At 47.6% G+C, this 18,539-nt stretch overlaps 1 protein-coding gene across 2 annotated transcripts in view; it reads right to left on the bottom strand.

Annotated features, from left to right (window-relative positions):
- Positions 1-18,539, bottom strand: part of GUF1 (GTP binding elongation factor GUF1) — a 155,367-nt gene that overhangs the window by 91,213 nt on the left and 45,615 nt on the right. For both annotated transcript variants that reach the window (XM_069201744.1, XM_069201746.1), the window contains one exon: positions 1,365-1,448. In XM_069201744.1, coding sequence (XP_069057845.1) covers positions 1,365-1,448 — 84 coding nt within the window. The remainder of the gene's footprint in view (positions 1-1,364; positions 1,449-18,539) is intronic.

The following is an 18,539-nucleotide window of genomic DNA, read 5'->3' as shown; positions in this document are numbered from 1 at the left end:
TAAAACTAAGGCATAACTACACAGTTCAAAATGTAGTTTTAAGTGCCACAAGTGCATGCTTAAAGGCTAACATGAGTCCAAGTGCTATATTACAATTAAGGACGCAGCAGTTTCCACACTGGTAAATTTGTACAGTTTTTAAAGCCCACTTATAGCTAACTTAGACTAACAAAAAGATTTAAACCCCATTCTTGTGGTATATACAATTAGTGGGAATAACAACAATTAGTTAACATGGGCTTTTTAATTTTTTTTATAACATCGATATTTTTAAGAGCGTACGATTCATGTGTTCATGTCTCGATCAACTTTTCTCCCAACCCAGGAAAAGAGTAAATCGGCAGCAGCTCTGAGGCTCTTTCTAAACAATAGGTTTCCTGGGCTCCATTTGCTACTAAGATCCTTATGGCAAAAGTAGCTTATTCTGATCCAGTCCTTTATATAAAGAACTGCCTTGTCAAAAAGACTGTGACACTCTTCAAAGTATAGCTTCCCCCATCTGGCCTCTCGCCTTCTATTCTAGAAATCTGGAGTCAAAAGGAAGTGAGGAAGTGACCTCCTTTGAGGCTCAGGTCTCTTACAGACTGACAGGAGGCTTATTCTAAGGGACTGAAAAGGCAGAGGGTGCCATGCAGGTATGTGTCTTACTTTGATCCCAGAAGGGCTGGTGGCTGTTACCTAGACAAGGATTCCTTCAGCAATCTTGCAAAGTTGGTAAACAAAGCCTTGTGGGGTTATTTTTATCTGACGTCAGCTGTGCAGATTCAATAACTGGTTCATATTGTTGGGAAAGAAAGGAGGTGATAATGCAGGAAGCATGGCCTGATAGTTTAGGAAATTCAGCCAGTCATGCCTTATAAAACATTACTACTATCAAATCAGAGTGCAGATTGAATCTGAGATGACATCAAGAATATTTTCTACTTTAAAGGAAATCCTGTTTGGCTGGCTGAGGACTAAGAAGAGTATAACTTTTGCTTTCCCTTGAATCTTTAACTCAGAAAAGCCATTCTCATTCTATGAGAAGTCTGTCTCTTTTTAAGCTACAAGAGTTACATGTGGCAGGATGTATTGATGAAACACCAGTAAGGGCAGTTGGAACTGGACTTTTGAGTGTGTCCCTAATAGAAGCAGGAAAGCCTTTTTTATCACCTGACCATGTGGCTTGCTATCCAAAGAGCACTACCTTAGGGAATGTGAAGGTCTGGTGCACCAGAACAGAAGTTATATAACCTTTGGAATACGTGCTGAAAGTTTGGAAATTTGTTTAATACATTTTAAGGGTACACTTTAAAAAACAACTTGCAAACATCTACAACATCCCAATTATAAACTATGTAAACTTGCACTTTTAAACATCTTACCCGAATGCACTCCTCTTGTGGAATATCAAACATCTTTGCAATTTGTTTCTCAACTCTTTCTGGGTCTGCATTCTTCAAGTCAATCTAGGGGAAACATTAAAAATGTTTAACTAACAAAAACAGCTCAGGGACCAGGACACCTGTCACTGGAATGTTTTTTTTCATGCTGTACTACTATGTTGATCATGCTCATATACTCTTTCTCCCTACATGAAGGTTCACATAAGCCACCGCTGGATGCTCTGGTCCCAAAATCTACAGTGTCCAGCGCAATTAACCAAATAGGAGATGCCGTTGAAGTTGTCAACAGATCATTGTGAAAATGCACATTTCAGCAGCACCAAACATTCAAGTTCTTTCACCTGCTCTCTGGACGCTTTACATGATTTACCTCATCCACTGTCCAACCAGCACTAACTCATCCTCCAACAATGAGATATTCAGCTTCTTCTTTGAACCCTTGTATCTCTAACGATATTCATTTGAAAGACCACAAGGAAAGATGCCCTCTTTTGACAATGATCTTATCATCATAATGCCTATGACAAAGCTGGTCCAGATATGCATTTCTATGACCACTCTCACTTGTGTCTTGCTACAACACATAGACTGGACTATCCATACTAACATCATTGACCTGTTATACATATCTTCCACCCCAGTCCAAGCGATCAAGGCTGATGATTAGATCCTTTGACAGATGCTTCCTTCAACAGCTTGAGGCCCTGGCACCCACATGTGAATTGCATAACTTGCATTTCATCCTCCCTTTGGCAGCAGATGCTAGGTCCCACTCATGTCCCCTCCATGAAGGACATTCCTGGGGAAGATTACAGGAAGGCAGTCTACAATTAACTCAATGATAAGATCCAATGAAGCACACTCAGTCAAAACTACTTGTGTAGGTTTAGACTTAAGTTCAATATGAAGAGCACAGTCATTAAAATGGTCAAAGATGCCTTACAGATATACGGCAACAGCCATCCATGTCTTGTTATCATGATCATTTTCTCCATAGCCTTCAAGGCAGCTGACCACCAAGCCTACTTGAAATCCTCTCTTCCCAAAAAGGCTGCTATGGCATGATAACTATGGGTGAAAATCAAATTGATCCAGATATTTCCAGATCCAAGTCCATACCAATCTCCTGCCATGACCCCCAAGGCTACCGCCTCTCATCGGGGACCTTCAACATGTTTTAGTAGCCCTGGGATTCCTTTTAGTTCACAAGTGTATCTGGATTAAGCTGTACAAAGATAAATAAAACTCTGTCTCAGAGTCTCATCTGGGTATGTAACCTATCATCTAATGGAAAATTCAAGCTTTGAAGCCCTAAGCCTACCTCAAACACAACTCCATCGAGATGAATTTTTGCTAACTGCAGTGACTGCAAACAACAATTGCTAACAAATTCACTTTTCTACACTTCGGGAAGCACAGTACCAGAACGTGGAGCAACCATGCTTATCTGTGCGGTGCTTAGAGCAGGGACTCATTACTCCAACACGTTTGTGGGGGTCCTGAGGCCCTGCACTCTGTTCCTTGGAGCCACACTCAGCCCAGCTGCAGAAAGGAGGTGGATAGCGAGGCATCTTAACAGCTTGTCAGGCTGCTGGCTTGGGGACTGTGGGACACAAGGATGGAAATATGCCGTTGGAGGCTTATTGTATTGGTGAATTGTGTCTTTTATTTAGTTTTCACAAGGTAGATAAATAGTGTGAGTATCAGGGTGAACCAGGAATGCAAAAATGATATATGGTTGAGCAGGAATCTCAGGTGGGTATGATAGTAGTGACTGGTTCTTTTCCTTCCCCTGTCTGCTCAAGTGTAGAATGAACTTATTCTGTTTTTCACTTTTCTTCTTCCCTGGCAGGTCTTATGGCACAGGACCGATGTCAGAGCACTCCGGGAAGAACAACAACAAACAATGTGGACAGTATACTAATTATTTTCTTTACCATCACCAAATAGATGTGTCAAGGTTTTTTTGTATATTCCTTGTGCCTTCTAAGGGTGTTCAGGCAGTGTCAAGGGGCCCAGCTGTTGTGCCAGGAAGGGCCTTGGAGCAGATAAGGGAGTAACATTAAAAAGGGAGAGAGCCATCAATAAAGCCAACAAGGTTTCCAAGAAAAACAGCTAAGAAGCAGTTGAAGTAAACACAGAGCATCCCCTGCCCTTCGGTTACCAGCTCTCCTATGTGCAAAGGAGAGAGGATTCACCCAGATGACCCACCAAAGAACAGCGTGCATACAAAACACAATTACTTCAGGGTTGTAAACTCATCCCTCCCCTCGTGTTCTATATAAGTCCCTCCTTGTCCCTAGCACTCACCTCCCAAGCCATTGTCTTCCTAGATTGTGGCGGGATGCAGCAGCATCTCTGGTGGCATTCCCCAGTCTGCAACAGACCACACATAGGTGTCCGCCTCTGGTTCGTCAGGGCTCCAATCCTCATCCGATTGCTGCTAATTCGCTTTCCTCCTTGCCCCTGCTCCTTCAGTTCAGCGTCGGTGCCTCGCTCTCTTTCTTCAGTCCTGAGGTTGGCATCTCCCATTCCTTACTTCTCTGACTCCACGTCAGTTCGGACTTCCTCCTCCATACTCCAATCAGCAGGCCTTTTGTGTAGGTTGTCCCCACCCCTTTGCCCCTGTTGAAAAAAGTCTGTCGTCAATTCTGGTGGCTTTACTGTCTCTGCCCACCATGATTCTGCTTTGTTGTTGTGTCCTTGGGACAGTGTTGTATTTCCAATAAACGCCACACCTCTGACACAGCTGAGGGGGTCGGAGGGGCTCATCACAGGGACACTGTGACTACATTTCCAAGTCATTATCCTATTTCCTGTTTTCCTTCAATTTAAGAGCCATTTTTAGAGAGGACTGTTGCAAATGTGTCCAGGTGTTCTCTTACCAGAGGGTTCATTGCTCCTCCCTACTCTGCACGGATTCTCTTCCTTTACCCATCATCTGGCCTTCCTATTTCTGAGCTGTTGATTTAGTCAGTTTCGGGGTAAGACCCATGGCGAAATCTTCCGATATTAGTTTGGATACCAGCATTTAAGTTCTTGACAATTTTCTGAGATTGTCTGGAAGACCCGATAAGGAGGCTCCTTGTGATGTTCAACAAGGCTCCTGCGATGAACTGTTTTAGGTTACTAAACTTAGTCAGTTGGAGGCCAATTCTACTTGGGTGGAATGTACTATGATGTCCCTCTTCCCTCGAGCCTTTAGAGAAGAAATAAACAATTGAACTTGTACATGTGGCCTGCCCTTCCACCTTATACAAAGCATTGGGTCACCTTGCAAACTGAATATTGATTGAGAGAAGAAAGAAAAGGAAGGGGGAAGGTTGTATTATTCTAGGAACCTCATTTTAGCAGGGCTTCTTGCTTTAAAAAAAAACAAGAAAAAAAAAAAAATCAGAAGAGCCTAAATCAGAATAACTGATGCAACCAGAATTATCTAAAATAATCTCTATGAGAGTGAAAGACTAAGATGATGGCCGAAAGTTATTTTGCAATACTGTTGCAACTAGGACCATATGATTCAGGAGTGTTCTGTATGGCCAATGGAGGAATCCGGAAATGCATAAGGTTGTACATTTTGAGGGAGGAGGTACTGGGCTATAAGCCAGTTCCTCAGAGTGCAACTTGAAACTTTCAGCTCGAAGTAGGATATAATTGGTTTATACTTCCTATTTCTCTGGATCTTCCCATCAAATCCACTCTTAAGGCCATGGCTCTGATGGATTCCGGGGCCACAGGGTTTTTTAGGGATATCAAAAGGGCCTAAAGTCATTCTAATTGAAAAATGGGCGGAACTGGTGCACACCAATAATGAACTGTAATTACATCCAGTCCTGTTAAAGAATGTATTCCATGTCTGGATGTTTTGTAGAATTATAAGAAGATTCTGAGTTTTGATATAATCAAGGCACTGAATCATCCAGCGATATTAAGACATCCGTGGTTGAGGTACAACAATCCTCATATAAACTGGGCTCCAAAACAATATCCTTTAGTTATTAGTATTGCCACTGAAATTCTCTGACATACCCAATAAGCGAGAAGAAATTAAACGAATCAGAAGAAGATGGTAACCCTCAAGCAGTTGCTTCACCATCTATGAGACCAGAGCACTACCATGACATTTTCTGTATCTTCACCAAACCAAAGGTTGATCATGTGACTGGGACAGAACGTTAAAAACTGATACAGAAATTCCATTCAGTTAAATGTACTCTTTTTCTGAGTCAGAACAGGAGAAACTGCGAAAGTATCTTGACGAGGATCTTGAGAATAGGCTGATTTTGTTCGAGCCCCATCCAACGAAAGGATTCACTGTAGAAAAAAGTGGTTACGTGGATGCTTTGGTGATAGTAATGTTGTAAAGTCAGGATGATGATCAAAAAGAACACAGTATTTTATTATTCCAGAACAATAGCTCTAGGTGAAGGAAATGATTCAGTAGTCAAATGAGAACTGTTGGCCATGAATTAAACCTGTACAGAGTAGAGAAATATTTTCTTAGGAGCAGAGTCTCCTTTTAAAATCTGAAATTTTACTGGAACCTACAGGTTCTCCAAACAATTGTGTCACAACAGCCGACAAGTCAGATGGGCTTATGTCTCTGCCCAGTATGTATTTACCACTTCAGAAACCCAGAATAGAGCTGCAGAAATGATTTTCCATTAATATACCATAAGACATGCTGCCATCACTTTAGAGAATGATTTCACAGGAAATAATTACCTTAGAAGTTTATTTGTTTTAGGACAAATGAATCAAACCTGAAAACAGATCCCCATGGAAGAGATGAAGGAATTGGGAAGAAAGTAAATGTTATGGAAGAAGAGTAAGTAATAATTTTTTATCTCAATGCTATTAGTTCTGTAAAGACCTCTTCAGAAGGAGATTCTACAGGTCTGTCATGATATTCTTTGTACATATCACAGGGGTATAAGAAATACTTTGAAACTGATCTCTCATACATTTTGGTGACCAAGAGTCTCTAAGGATGTGCAAGATTACGTCAAGACTTGTTTAGTCTGCACCCAAGTTATGATACCACGTCAAAAGGCCTATGGATTATTACAACCACTGTCTATAGCTCCTGAACTGTGTCATACAATTGCTACCGATTTTATTGCAGAACCTCCTCTATTGCATGGAATGACCACTATTATGTTAACAAATTAAGCTTTATTCAAAATGGTCCACTTCATGGCCTTGTCTAAATTTTATTCTGCTAGAGACATGGCTTTAGATTTAATCAAATAATTAGTTTGACTCCATGGATTTAATACATTTTGAATATTTAGAAGGCACTGTGTACTTCACTAGGAATTTCTAGAATTATATTTTCGTGCTCTCACACAAAGAGCAATGTCTTGACAGAAAGAACTAATCAGACTTTTAAACAGTATTTGTAATGCTTTTGCAATGCTATCAGTGACAAAATGGCCCAATCAACTGCCATATGCAGAGATTACTGATATTAACAATGTGGAAAGTTTGACCAAGGTACTCTCCTTTTTCTGCATGCAAGAATTTCATTCTAAAATGGGTCCGGATTTTATTCCTAGTTGAACATCTGTACCAGCTGTTAATGAGCTTCTACAAAGTCAAGAAAGTGAGGGATCAGGTTAGGATGTGTGTGTGATAGACTACAAACACTTCTGGGTGGTCTTTTTCAGGCAGGTTCATCCTCCTCCTTGCTCCTCCATGTTTCTCTCCCATTTTTTCTCCTTCATCTGTCTCCTGCCCTTCCGATAACTCAGCTATTGCCTCAGTTAGTTTCTTCCATTTGCTAGTCTTCTGGTCTATTCAAGATTTTTGGCTGAAGCTCTGTTGCCACTTCTGTTCTCCATCAAGATCTTTCAAGATCTTCCAGGGTTTTTTTTTGTGCCAAGAGCTATTTATTCCTTGATGAGAACTTCTTTTTGGGACACAATTCTGGTAGGATATATATTCCCATCTGAGATATTGGCTGCTGGAAGGGATTGTCAAAACCTCAGGGTCAAATCCTCCAGAACAAAGAGACAAACTTTGCACTTATACTCAGGAAACCAGACAAATCTGACAGACTTTACAACAACACCAACAACAAAGAGATGGAAAGAAAGAGAAGGGTATGCTAAGATGCGTCTCCCATGCTCGCTATGCCACAACACTCAATCTATAACTCACTTCCGAGGCCTACACAGCCCAAGCCAGTTTGGGTTGCCTGTGTTCCCAAATGGAGGGGACTTGATCTGGCAGTGTTAATAATGGGGCAAGCCTTAGACTGAATTGCATATGGCTGGTGTAAGAAATTGAGGTATTAGCTGAAGGGGTGATAACCCAGTTCAAATAATAGTCACAATCATTGTCAGGGTGAATCATTGAAGTCACTAAATAAATCTGTACTTAACCTTCTTATAGACACAAATCAGTCAAGCTTAACTTAGAAGTAATGTGTAAAGTGTTTATGCAACACTCAAACAGTAAAAGTTAAAACACAACATGAAACAAATCACACACCGATTTAGAAAAATATTTTAATAATTAAAATGACACGAAAATGACATAAATCCAATAGGTAGAACCAGCTATATGAATTTGTAAAGTTTGAATTACAATAGTGCCAAAAAAACCAAAATACCAACTGCTCTAGACAGGGTTAAAATCAAAAGTTAAGTCCAAACACAAAAAATCCCTGGTCAGATACACAGACCAGATTAGTTGCAATGGAAATTTACCTTCTGACTTATAAACTTCTATGGAGAAGAAGTGCTTGTCGAACAGAGGGCTGTTGAAGAGGAGTATTTCAGTGTGGTTGTCAACAAAAGCACAAACAATCCAAGTGAGCAAAGTTCAAAGCCCTTGCCAGGGAAGGCCTTGACGTCAACTGGTTGCTGCTTTGCATCTATCCCAGTGAAGCCATCTACATTTGAAACTTTTCTAGAAGTTTGATCTCACAGTGTTAAATGATTTAGGAGGTGTTTCACTGCCAGGGACAAGTAAACCATTAAATCGCCATTTTGTAATTTTAAATATCACACAGTCTGCCCAAGACTACCTTAGGGGTGATTTATAAGATTTAAATGGACGGTTGTGACCTAGCATAAGGTTTATTTGGTCAGGTCGAAATGATAGCTCCAAACTGTACTGGGTAGCCTAGCGACATGTTTTACAGTGCTACTTTAGTGGGTGGCGTAGAGAAAGCTATAACTCACCGTTAGCATTTAATCTACAGGCCTTAGGTACATGTGATACCTTATACTAGAGATACAAGAAAAAGTAAATGTGCAAGTCAGGTGTATAGCAGTTTTACCATGTTTAACGGGGAGAGCACACACCCTTACCTCTAATTAGCAGGAGTAAAGACTGGACAGTCTTATGGCCAAAGAAAATAGGTTCAGTACAAAAAAGGTAAAAAATCTTGAGTGACCCTGCAGAAAAGGCAAATTTACAACATCTGGTCTTCATCTAGAGTGGCACAATAGGCAAAACACAACAGACTGGAATGCAGCCCTGAGTGATCGCCTGTGGCTAAGAATATTTTAAGCACAACTTCCATTGTTTGTTGCTTCAAGGGACAGGCACAAGGCGGAATGACTGAAGGGTTTTCAGAGCCTCACTCTTTGATTCAGTTAAATCTTTGCCATCACACACCACCCTGAAAATGCCACTCCTATTTCTAAAAATGGAGAACATTTTAATAGGAAAAAATGACACAAAAAATGAAACTAGAGGTTTAAATTTTTAAAGTGTTTGGGCAAGAAGCACCAGGAAAAACTAAAGTGCCAACTATACTACTTGTCATTGACTGGGACCAAGGCTTGATTTCTGGGCAAACGCAATGCAACAGAGGTCGGATACACAAAGAGATTCTGCCTAGTAATTGGCACAATGTGCGCTGCACTCCACAGGTAATATAAAGTTTTCCATGCCACTGGTGTATTTCCTGCACTATAAATAATGGATTTACTAGGAAGCTAAATATGCCAACTGGTGATCAGCCAATTTTATCACATTTTAGGTGAGCAAGCACATATACTGGGACTGGTGTGCAGAGTTTAAAAACCAGCAACAGCTGTCAGCAAAAGATCGAGATGATAAAGTAGAAATATGGATTTTCTAGCATCAGTAAAGTGCAAAAAACTTTCATCTAAGAAAATAATATCTACTAAGAGATATAACCCCTAGCTCTCAGATGAATTGTTCTTCATGAAATGGAAATTAGGAAACCAGAGAAAAACTGGAGCACCACATCACACACCTGGCCAAACCTCCAACTGCCTCTCTGCACTCACTATTAAAGTTACCTTAAGACCCTCTTGCATCCAAATGGCTATTGTACTGCTGTAATGGCCATTGTTACGCTTTGTACTGACTGTAGCAAATCCATTCTCTTAGGCATTGATATGTCCTCTTCAGTTCTCATTTAGCAGCGAGGCTCATTCAGTATTACCTATACCTTCAAATATATCCCCCAAATCTAAAACCTCAGTACCTCCACCCCTAATCCTTTTCCCATATGCTCTGAACCATAGAATCAATAACACCATAGGGGTCATTACAACCCTGGCGGACGGTGATAAAGCGGCGGTAAGACCGCCAACAGGCCGTCGGAAATAAAAATGGAATTACGACCGTGGCGGAAACCGCCAACAAAGACAGCCACTTTAACACTCCGCCCGCCACGGTGGTACAAACAAACAGCATGGCGATCACGCCAACAGGCAGGCGGAGGACAATGTACCGCACACAGTATCACAACCTACCAATCCGTCACCTTCTCCGTGGCGGATTCACCGCGAACAAAAACACGGCAGAAACAGGACTTCGAAGGGAAAACGCTCACCTCTACACACCCCACGAGGAACCAGGACGCCATGGAACCCAAGCTGCACATTTTCCCTGCCCTTATTTTCTTGCTCCTCTACCAGGAGCACGAACGCCGGCGGCGAAGACCACGGTGAGTACTGCACCTACGACACAGGGGAGGGGGGGAGGGAAAAAACAGGGACACACAACACGCAACACCCCCACCCGCACACTCACCCACTATAACACACACACTAATACAGCATGATACATTACTGTTACACCCCTCAACCCCCCTGGAAGAATGCAAAGACAAAAGGAAATGAGTGTAACCATTGTAATATATTACAATCCAGCACGCAAAAATATATATACACTATTAACAAATATATACACCAAGAATAGTAGTCCAGGTATTGCTCCATTGAAGTCCGTGGAACACTGGGCCCACACGGCATGGACGAGGCCCACACTCAATACCCAAACATGACGGAGAGAACACTGCAGGGGCATCAGATAGCAATAAAACAGGCACCTCAGGGGGAAGGGAAAGTGGGGGCACCTCAGCCGGTTGAGTGCACAACGCCAAATCCACGAGGGGGCCCCATGCCCACTGTTCAATCCTGGGGAGTGCAAAGCCACAATCTCTCAAGTCTCTACAGTGGGTGGTTTGCCCACTGTTCAATCCTGGGGAGTGCAAAGCCACAGTCTCTCAAGTGGATAACAGTCTCCACTGGTTCTGGAGGGGGCTTTGTGCCCAGAGTGCTCCATCCTGCCAAGGACAGAGGTAGTGGATGCCTTTCTCCACTGGTTCTGGAGGGGGCTTTGTGCCCAGAGTGCTTCATCCTGCCAAGGACAGAGGTAGTGGATGCCTTTCTCCACTGGTTCTGGAGGGGGCTTTGTGCCCAGAGTGCTTCATCCTGCCAAGGACTGAGGTAGTGGATGCCTTTCTCCACTGGTTCTGGAGGGGGCTTTGTGCCCAGAGTGCTTCATCCTGCCAAGGACAGAGGTAGTGGATGCCTTTCTCCACTGGTTCTGGAGGTGGGCTTTGTGCCCAGAGTGCTTCATCCTGCCAAGGACTGAGGTAGTGGATGCCTTTATCCACTGGTTCTGGAGGGGGCTTTGTGCCCAGAGTTATTCATTCTGCCAAGGACTGAGGTAGTGGATGCCTTTCTCCACTATTTATGGAGGCGGCTTTGTGCCCAGAGTGCTTCATCCTGCCAAGGACAGAGGTAGTGGATGCCTTTCTCCACTGGTTCTGGAGGGGGCTTTGTGCCCAGAGTGCTTCATCCTGCTTGTGGCGGACACAGTAGCGTCAGTGCCCTTGGCACTCATGGGCCAGCGGTGCTTGTGGCGGTGGTGTCCTTGGCAGCGGTGCTTGTGGCGGCGGTGTCCTTGGCAGCGGTGCTTATGGCGGCGGTGTCCTGTTCAGCGGTGCTTGTTGCGGCAGGGTCCTTGGCAGCGACTCAGCTGCTGGCGGTCCTTTCTGGCCCAGCGGGGCTGATGGCGGTCCTGTCTGGCCCAGCGGGGCTGGTGCTACCGGTCCTTTCTGGCCGAGCGGGCTGGTGCTGGGGGTCCTTTCTGGCCCAGCGTGCCTGGTGCTGGGGGTCCTTTCTGGCTCAGCGGGGCTAGTGCTGGGGGTCCTGTCTGGCCCAGCGGGGCTGATGGCGGTCCTGTCTGGCCCAGCGGGGCTGATGGCGGTCCTGTCTGGCCCAGCGGGGCTGATGGCGGTCCTGTCTGGCCCAGCGGGGCTGATGGCGGTCCTGTCTGGCCCAGCGGGGCTGGTGCTGGTGGCCCTGTCTGGCCCAGCGGGGATGATGGCGGTGGCCTCCTGGGCAGCGGGGATGATGGTGGTGGCCTCCTGAGGATGATGGCGGTTGCCTCCTGGGCAGCGGGGATGATGGTGGTCTTCTCCGCCGTGCTGCTCACCCAGACTTGCTGAGTTTCTTGTGCCCCTTCCCCACCTTGGAAGGTGTTGCAGCTGACTCCACACTCCTACCTGTGCCCCTGGGAGTGGCTTTGGTGGCTGGAGTCTTCCCCCTCTCCCGCCGGGCACTGGCCAACTTTTGATGCTTGACAGGTGGGGGACTGTCCGTGCTGTGGCTCCATGCCACACTGGCTGCCCTGCTGCACTCCAGAATCTGGTGACTACTGGCACCACTGGTCCCGGAGATGTTGTGGCTGAGGTGCTAGGTTGAGACCTGGAGAGTCGGGCCCTAGGAGACTGACGGGGTGGGGAGGTGAGGGAAAGAGATCAAGGGTGGACAGGAAAGGTTTCTTGGGAACACTGGGACGGGTAGCTGGAGGGGGTTTGGGAGTGGAGGAAGAAGTTGTGGTTGCATGAGGTGTTTGTTTGGTGACTTTGGGTGAAGGTGTATGCGCTGAAGGCTGTCGTGAGGTGGATGGCTGTTGGTTGGGTGTGTGCCTGCGTTTGTGTATCTTGGGAGGGGGCGTCACAGACACACTGGGAGAGGACACAGGGGATGTGTGAATGGTAGTGGGGGTGGTGACTGCACGTGAGTGGGGTGTGGTGGTGTGTGTGCTGGTGATGGAAGTAGTAGCTGTAGGTGTAGTGCATGCAGGTGTGAGTGGAGACGAGACTGGGAGGGAGGAGGGAGACGAGGAGGAGGGGGACACAGTGGAGGCAGTGGATGTTGGTGTGTCTGCATGTGTGTGATGCTTCCGTGAGTGCCTGTGGGATGTGTGGTGCTTATGTTTCCCAGAGCTTCCCTTGTGTGTTGACGTGTGTGCATGCTGGTCTGATGATGTGCTTGGGGTAGGCTGAGGTACAGGGGTGTGGGTCTGGGTGGAGGTAGTTGGAGGGGGGAGGCTAGAGACAGGGACAATAGCTGCAATCAGTGCTGAGGCCAGAGTCTGAAAAGCTCGCTGAAGTGCTGCCTGACCAGAATGAATGCCCCCCAGGAATGCATTTGTTTGTTGCAACTGCCTCTCTACACCCTGGATGGCATTCAAAATGGTAGACTGCCCAACAGTGAGGGACCTGAGGAGGTCAATGGCCTCTTCACTGAGGGCAGCAGGGGTAACTGAGGCAGGACCTGAGGTGCCTGGGGCGAAGGTGATGCCCACCCTCCTGGGTGAACTGGCACGGGGCAAAGGCTAAGGGGCTGCTGGGAGGGCGGTGCTGGTATGGGGAGTGGCGGCTGTACCTGTAGATGCGGGGGGGGGGCACAGATGTGGCCACCACCACAAGGGAGCTCCCATCAGAGGACGATTCCGTATCACTGGTCTCAGCTCCTGTCCCCGCCGTGGAGCTCCCCTCACCCTCCGTCCCACTGGTGAATTCCGAGTCCTTAGTGTCGCCCTCCAGGGCCATGTGGGATGCTGCTCCCTCCTGCTCCAATGCCACTGCTCCTCCGCCTTATGATGCTAATGCACACAAGAACAGGGAGACCACAAAAAGGGGGGGGGGGACAACAGAAGAAAGACATGTTGAGTGCATGCATTACCGCTACCGTTGGCGGACACGACAGACACAAAGCCCCCTGCACTACGCCGCGCACTTGGGGTCCACTGTTCAATCCCTGGGACACGGCCTACAAGGCTATGGCCGACATCTGCACACATGGATGTCACAGGAGCCTGACTAGGTGTAGTTGCCACTGTACACAGGTGGGGTGGGGTGCCACAGGGTCTGCCAGAAGAAGGGGACCTAACTAGCACACTCGCCCTGGCCTAGGGAAACCCACAGCCCACCTCCCACACCCAGACAACTCCACTGCGCGCTGAATCAGCGAAATGGGAGTGTACTCACCCCCTTGTGGCTGCTGTGATGCCCTCAAGCACCCTTCCAACTCCGGGTATGCCACCGCCAGGATCCTGAACATCAGGGGGGTCATGGTGCGATGGGCACCTCTCCTACGTTGAGAGGCCATCCCCAGCTGGGCCTCCGCTGTCTTCTTGCTCCAGCGGCGAATGTCCTCCCATCTCTTACGGCAGTGGGTGCTCAGTCTGTGATAGACCCCCAGGGTCTGGACGTACTTGGCGATGGCACGCCAAACATCCTTCTTCTGATGGGCGCTGACCTACAGGAATTGTACAGGGGAAAAAGAAAAGTTATTACCAACTGCACCGTCACAGTTATTGGCCCCCATCCCTACCCTTGCTATGTGGCACATGCACTCACAGTCGTTTCATGCACGCCTCAATCTCCCCCCCCATCTTTCATCCACCCCACTCCACACAGGCATAGCCCATACAGCATGCTCCCAGTGTACTTACCTGTTTGTCTGGAGGACCGTAGAGTAGCGTGTACTGGGGGAGGACCCCATCCACGAGTTTCTCCAACTCCTCCGATGTGAAGGCAGGGGCCCTTTCCCCAGATGCACGAGCCATTGTCTCTTCCAGACTGAGGTCACAGCAGCACTTGCAGTGTAGGTCCTCTCTTGTCGAAGATCAGGTATCGAGTGATTGAACAGATAGAAAATGGCAGTCACGTCCACGGCGGTGCGTACCGTCACCGCCGGCATACATCGTCATTGGCTCCTGGGACCCATATGGTCCAATGTTAACCAATGCAGAATTGCGCCGCGGTCTTCGACCGCCTACCGCGACAGTGTACAACGCCAGCGCAGTTACCTCACATCCCATTGTCCCACTTTACAGGTCAGGCAGCCGCCATTTCAGGGGCCCACATGGCTTAATTTTGAACTGCGTCACACATACCTAGGCCTTGCCTCAACACTCATACATGCAAATTTTGGATTATGAATCGTGTTCTGTGTAAGCTGTGTGTACGTACCTCTGAGTTGGTTGACTCTGTGCTCGCTGTTGTCCTTCGTAAACACCGTCCGCTGGGACATGTGAGGAGATGGCGCCATCCTCCAGTGTACAGACTGCTGGTGGACCTGTCGACAATGGAGGAAAGACATGTGATCATCACCTACAGGCTTGATCGTGCCACAATCCTGGAACTGTGTGCCCAGTTGGAGCCAGATCTGATGTCAGCGATCCGCCATCCCACAGGAATCCCCCCTCTAGTGCAGGTGCTGTCAGTGCTCCATTTCCTTGCAAGTGGGTCATTACAAACAACAGTGGCCATAGCATCAGGGATGTCCCAGCCTATGTTCTCCAACGTGTTGTCCAGAGTGTTGACTGCCCTGCTGAAACACATGCGGAGATACATAGTTTTCCCTTAGGTGGAGGATTTGCCTACAGTGAAAGGTGATTTCTATGCCCTGGGACATATCCCCAACATCATAGGTGCCATTGATGGGACGCATATGGCTTTGGTATCCCCCCGCAGGAGAGAACAGGTGTACAGAAACCGGAAGAGTTATCATTCGATGAATGTGCAGATGGTGTGTTTGGGCGACCAGTACATCTCTCATGTGAATGCCAAATTCCCTGTCTCAGTGCATGACGCTTACATCCTGCGGAATAGCAGCATCCCTTATGTGATGAGGCAACTCCAGAGGCACCGTGTGTGGCTATTAGGTAAGCACCTGGAAGCAAGTCAGTGGGAATGGTTGTCTTGGTCTGGGGATATCCCTACAGGTTAGTGTGTGTCTAACAGTTGTCCCTCGCCATTTGCAGGTGACTCTGGTTACCGCAACCTGTCATGGTTACTGACCCCAGTGAAGAATCCCAGGACAAGGGAAGAGGAACGCTACAATGAGGCCCATGGGCGAACTCGGAGGGTGATCGAGCGGACCTTCGGCCTCCTGAAGGCCAGGTTCAGGTGCCTCCATATGACAGGTGGATCCCTATTCTACTCACCAAAGAAGGTGTGCCAGATCATCGTGGCCTGCTGTATGCTTCACAACTTAGCTTTACAATGACAGGTGCCTTTTCTGCAGGAGGATGGTCCAGATGGAGGTGTTGTGGCAGCTGTGGAGCCTGTGGACAGTGAAGACGAGGAAGCAGAAGAAGAGGACATTGACACAGTGATCCTGCAATACTTCCAGTGAGACACAGGTAAGAAGACAAACCTGCCTGTTACATCTAATTTAAATCTACTACCTCTCTAATGTCTGTCGTTTTCACCCAGTGTATGGTCACTGAGTTGTCACTTTCCCTTACGATTTCACAGATGTGGGTCCCACTATGTGACATCTGCTTTGTTTCCTCATGGACTAGAGCTGTGTGACATAGGTACGTTGACATTACAATTGAAAGAGCATTTTGACACTGAAATTGCTAATACACTATTTCGAAATCACAGACAGACTCCAGATTGTTTTGTGCTTTAAGGGTGTTTATTTCAGTGCTCAATATTGGAGGGTGCTGTAAAATGGTGAGGGGTGATGGTGGAGGAATGTCCATGGCACAGTCCAGTCTATTAGTCTCACAGGTGCATTGCCCAAATGGGCATAGGAAGTGGAGCTGGGGCAGTTTGAGGATGGACAGGGTGACAAGGTGGGACAGAAGGATGACAATCAGGGTGGTCTCATTTTTTGGCGGGGGTCTTGGCATTGTTCTCTGTCTTTGTCCTGGATCTCAGGGACCGTTTGCGGGGTGGTTCTACCTCTGCAGGGGGTGGGGTGCTGGTGTGGTGGTCCTGTGGCGGTGCCTCCTGTCCACTAGCGCCGACGGAGGTGGTGGGCAGTTCATCATCCAGGCTAGTGTCAGGGGCCCCTTGTTGTGCCACAATGTCCCTCCTGGTGTTGAGGACTTCCTTCAGCACCCCTACGATGGTGCCCAGGGTGGAATTGATGGATCTGAGTTCCTCCCTGAAGCCCAAATACTGTTCCTCCTGCAGCCGCTGGGTCTCCTGAAACTTGGCCAGAACCGTTGCCATCGTCGCCTGGGAATGGTGGTAGGCTCCCATGATGTTGGAGAGGGCCTCGTGGTTCCCTGGGCCTGTCCTCCCCCTGTCGCACAGCAGCCCTCCCAGTTCCCGTGTTCCTCGGCCTCTGTCCCCTGGACCGTGTGCCCATTTCCACTGCCCCCAGGTCCCCGTTGTTGTTGGGGTGGTGGGTTAGCCTGGGTTCCCTGTAGTGGTGGACACACTGCTGATTGACGTGTCCTGGGGACAGAGGTATGGGTCCGCTGGGTGGTGCTGTGCTAGTGTTTCCAGAGGGGGGAAGATCTGTGGTGGCCTCTGCCAGTGTGAGGGGAACCGACTGTCCCGAGGTCCCAGATGGGCCGGGCTGGTCATCTAGATCCAGTTGGACAGAGCTGCTGTCATAACTGTGGGCCTCTTCTGTTGGTGGAGTGGACATGTGTGTACCCTCCTGTCCGATGACGTTGAGTAGGGGTCCTGCCGGGGTATAAGAGGATGTTTATTGCATCTGTGTGTGCCATGGTGTGCAATGGGTGGGTGACCGTGTACCCCAGTGCTTGCATTCCTGTGTGGGACTTTGTGTGATGGTGGTTTAGGGGGGTGTATGGGTATGTGCAGTGGCCATGCATTGGTGATAGGTGTCCACGATTTGTTGTTACATGCAGGGCTTGGTTTTGGGATGTGTGGTTTGTGATATTGGGACATTTGTGAGGAGTTGGAGTGATGGGGTGAGGGCGAGGGTGGGGGTATGTCATAGCATGCAGGTAGGGTGGGGGGGTGTAATAGTTAAGAATTGACTTACCAGAGTCCATTCCCCCATCTACTCCTGTGAGGCCCTCAGGATGCAGAATCGCCAAGACTTGCTCCTCCCATGTTGTTAGTTATGAGGGAGGAGGTGGGGATCCGCCGCCAGTCCGCTGAACCGCAAGGTGGTGTCTTGAGACCACAGAACGCACCTTCCCCCGTAGGTCGATCCACCTCTTCCTGATGTCATCCCTATTTCTTGGGTGCTGTCCCACTGCATTGACCCTGTCCACTATTCTTCGCCATAGCTCCATCTTCCTAGCTATGGATGTGTGCTGCACCTGTGCTCTGAATAGCTGTGGCTCTACCCGGACGATTTCCTCCACCATGACCCTGAGCTTCTCCTCAGAGAACCTGGTGTGTCTTTGCAGTGCCATGGGGTGGTGTGGGTGATGTGTGGGGTGGTGTGTGTTGTGATAAGTGGGGTGATATTTAGTGGTGTGTTGTGTGAGGAGCGTGGAAGTTATGTAGGTGATGGTATTGTGTGCCTGTGGATGCTTGGTAGTAGTTTGTAGTGTCTCTCTCTGGCCTTCTTTCGATATTTTGGTCGTAGGGGTTTGTGGGTAATGTGGGTGTGTGTTTTATATTGTGTTGGTTGTGTGGGAGTGGTGTGTGTATGTGTATCAGGTGTGTGTATTTCGATTTGTCCAATGTGGCAGTGTTATGTAAATGTGTGTGTATTTTGTGTATTTTGAGTGCGGCGGTGTGTACCGCCAATGGAATACCGCAGTTGAAAGACCGCTGCGTGGATTCGTGGGTCGTGATAGTGTGGGCGTATTTCTGTTGGCGTGACGGTGGAGGCTTTGTTTTTGCCAGTTTATCAC

This window comes from Pleurodeles waltl, chromosome 1_2 (genome assembly GCF_031143425.1).
Source record: "Pleurodeles waltl isolate 20211129_DDA chromosome 1_2, aPleWal1.hap1.20221129, whole genome shotgun sequence".
In the NCBI taxonomy this organism is placed as follows: Eukaryota; Metazoa; Chordata; class Amphibia; order Caudata; family Salamandridae; genus Pleurodeles; species Pleurodeles waltl.
Note: the sequence above shows the minus strand (reverse complement) of the source record. Positions and strands in the feature narration are given on the sequence as shown.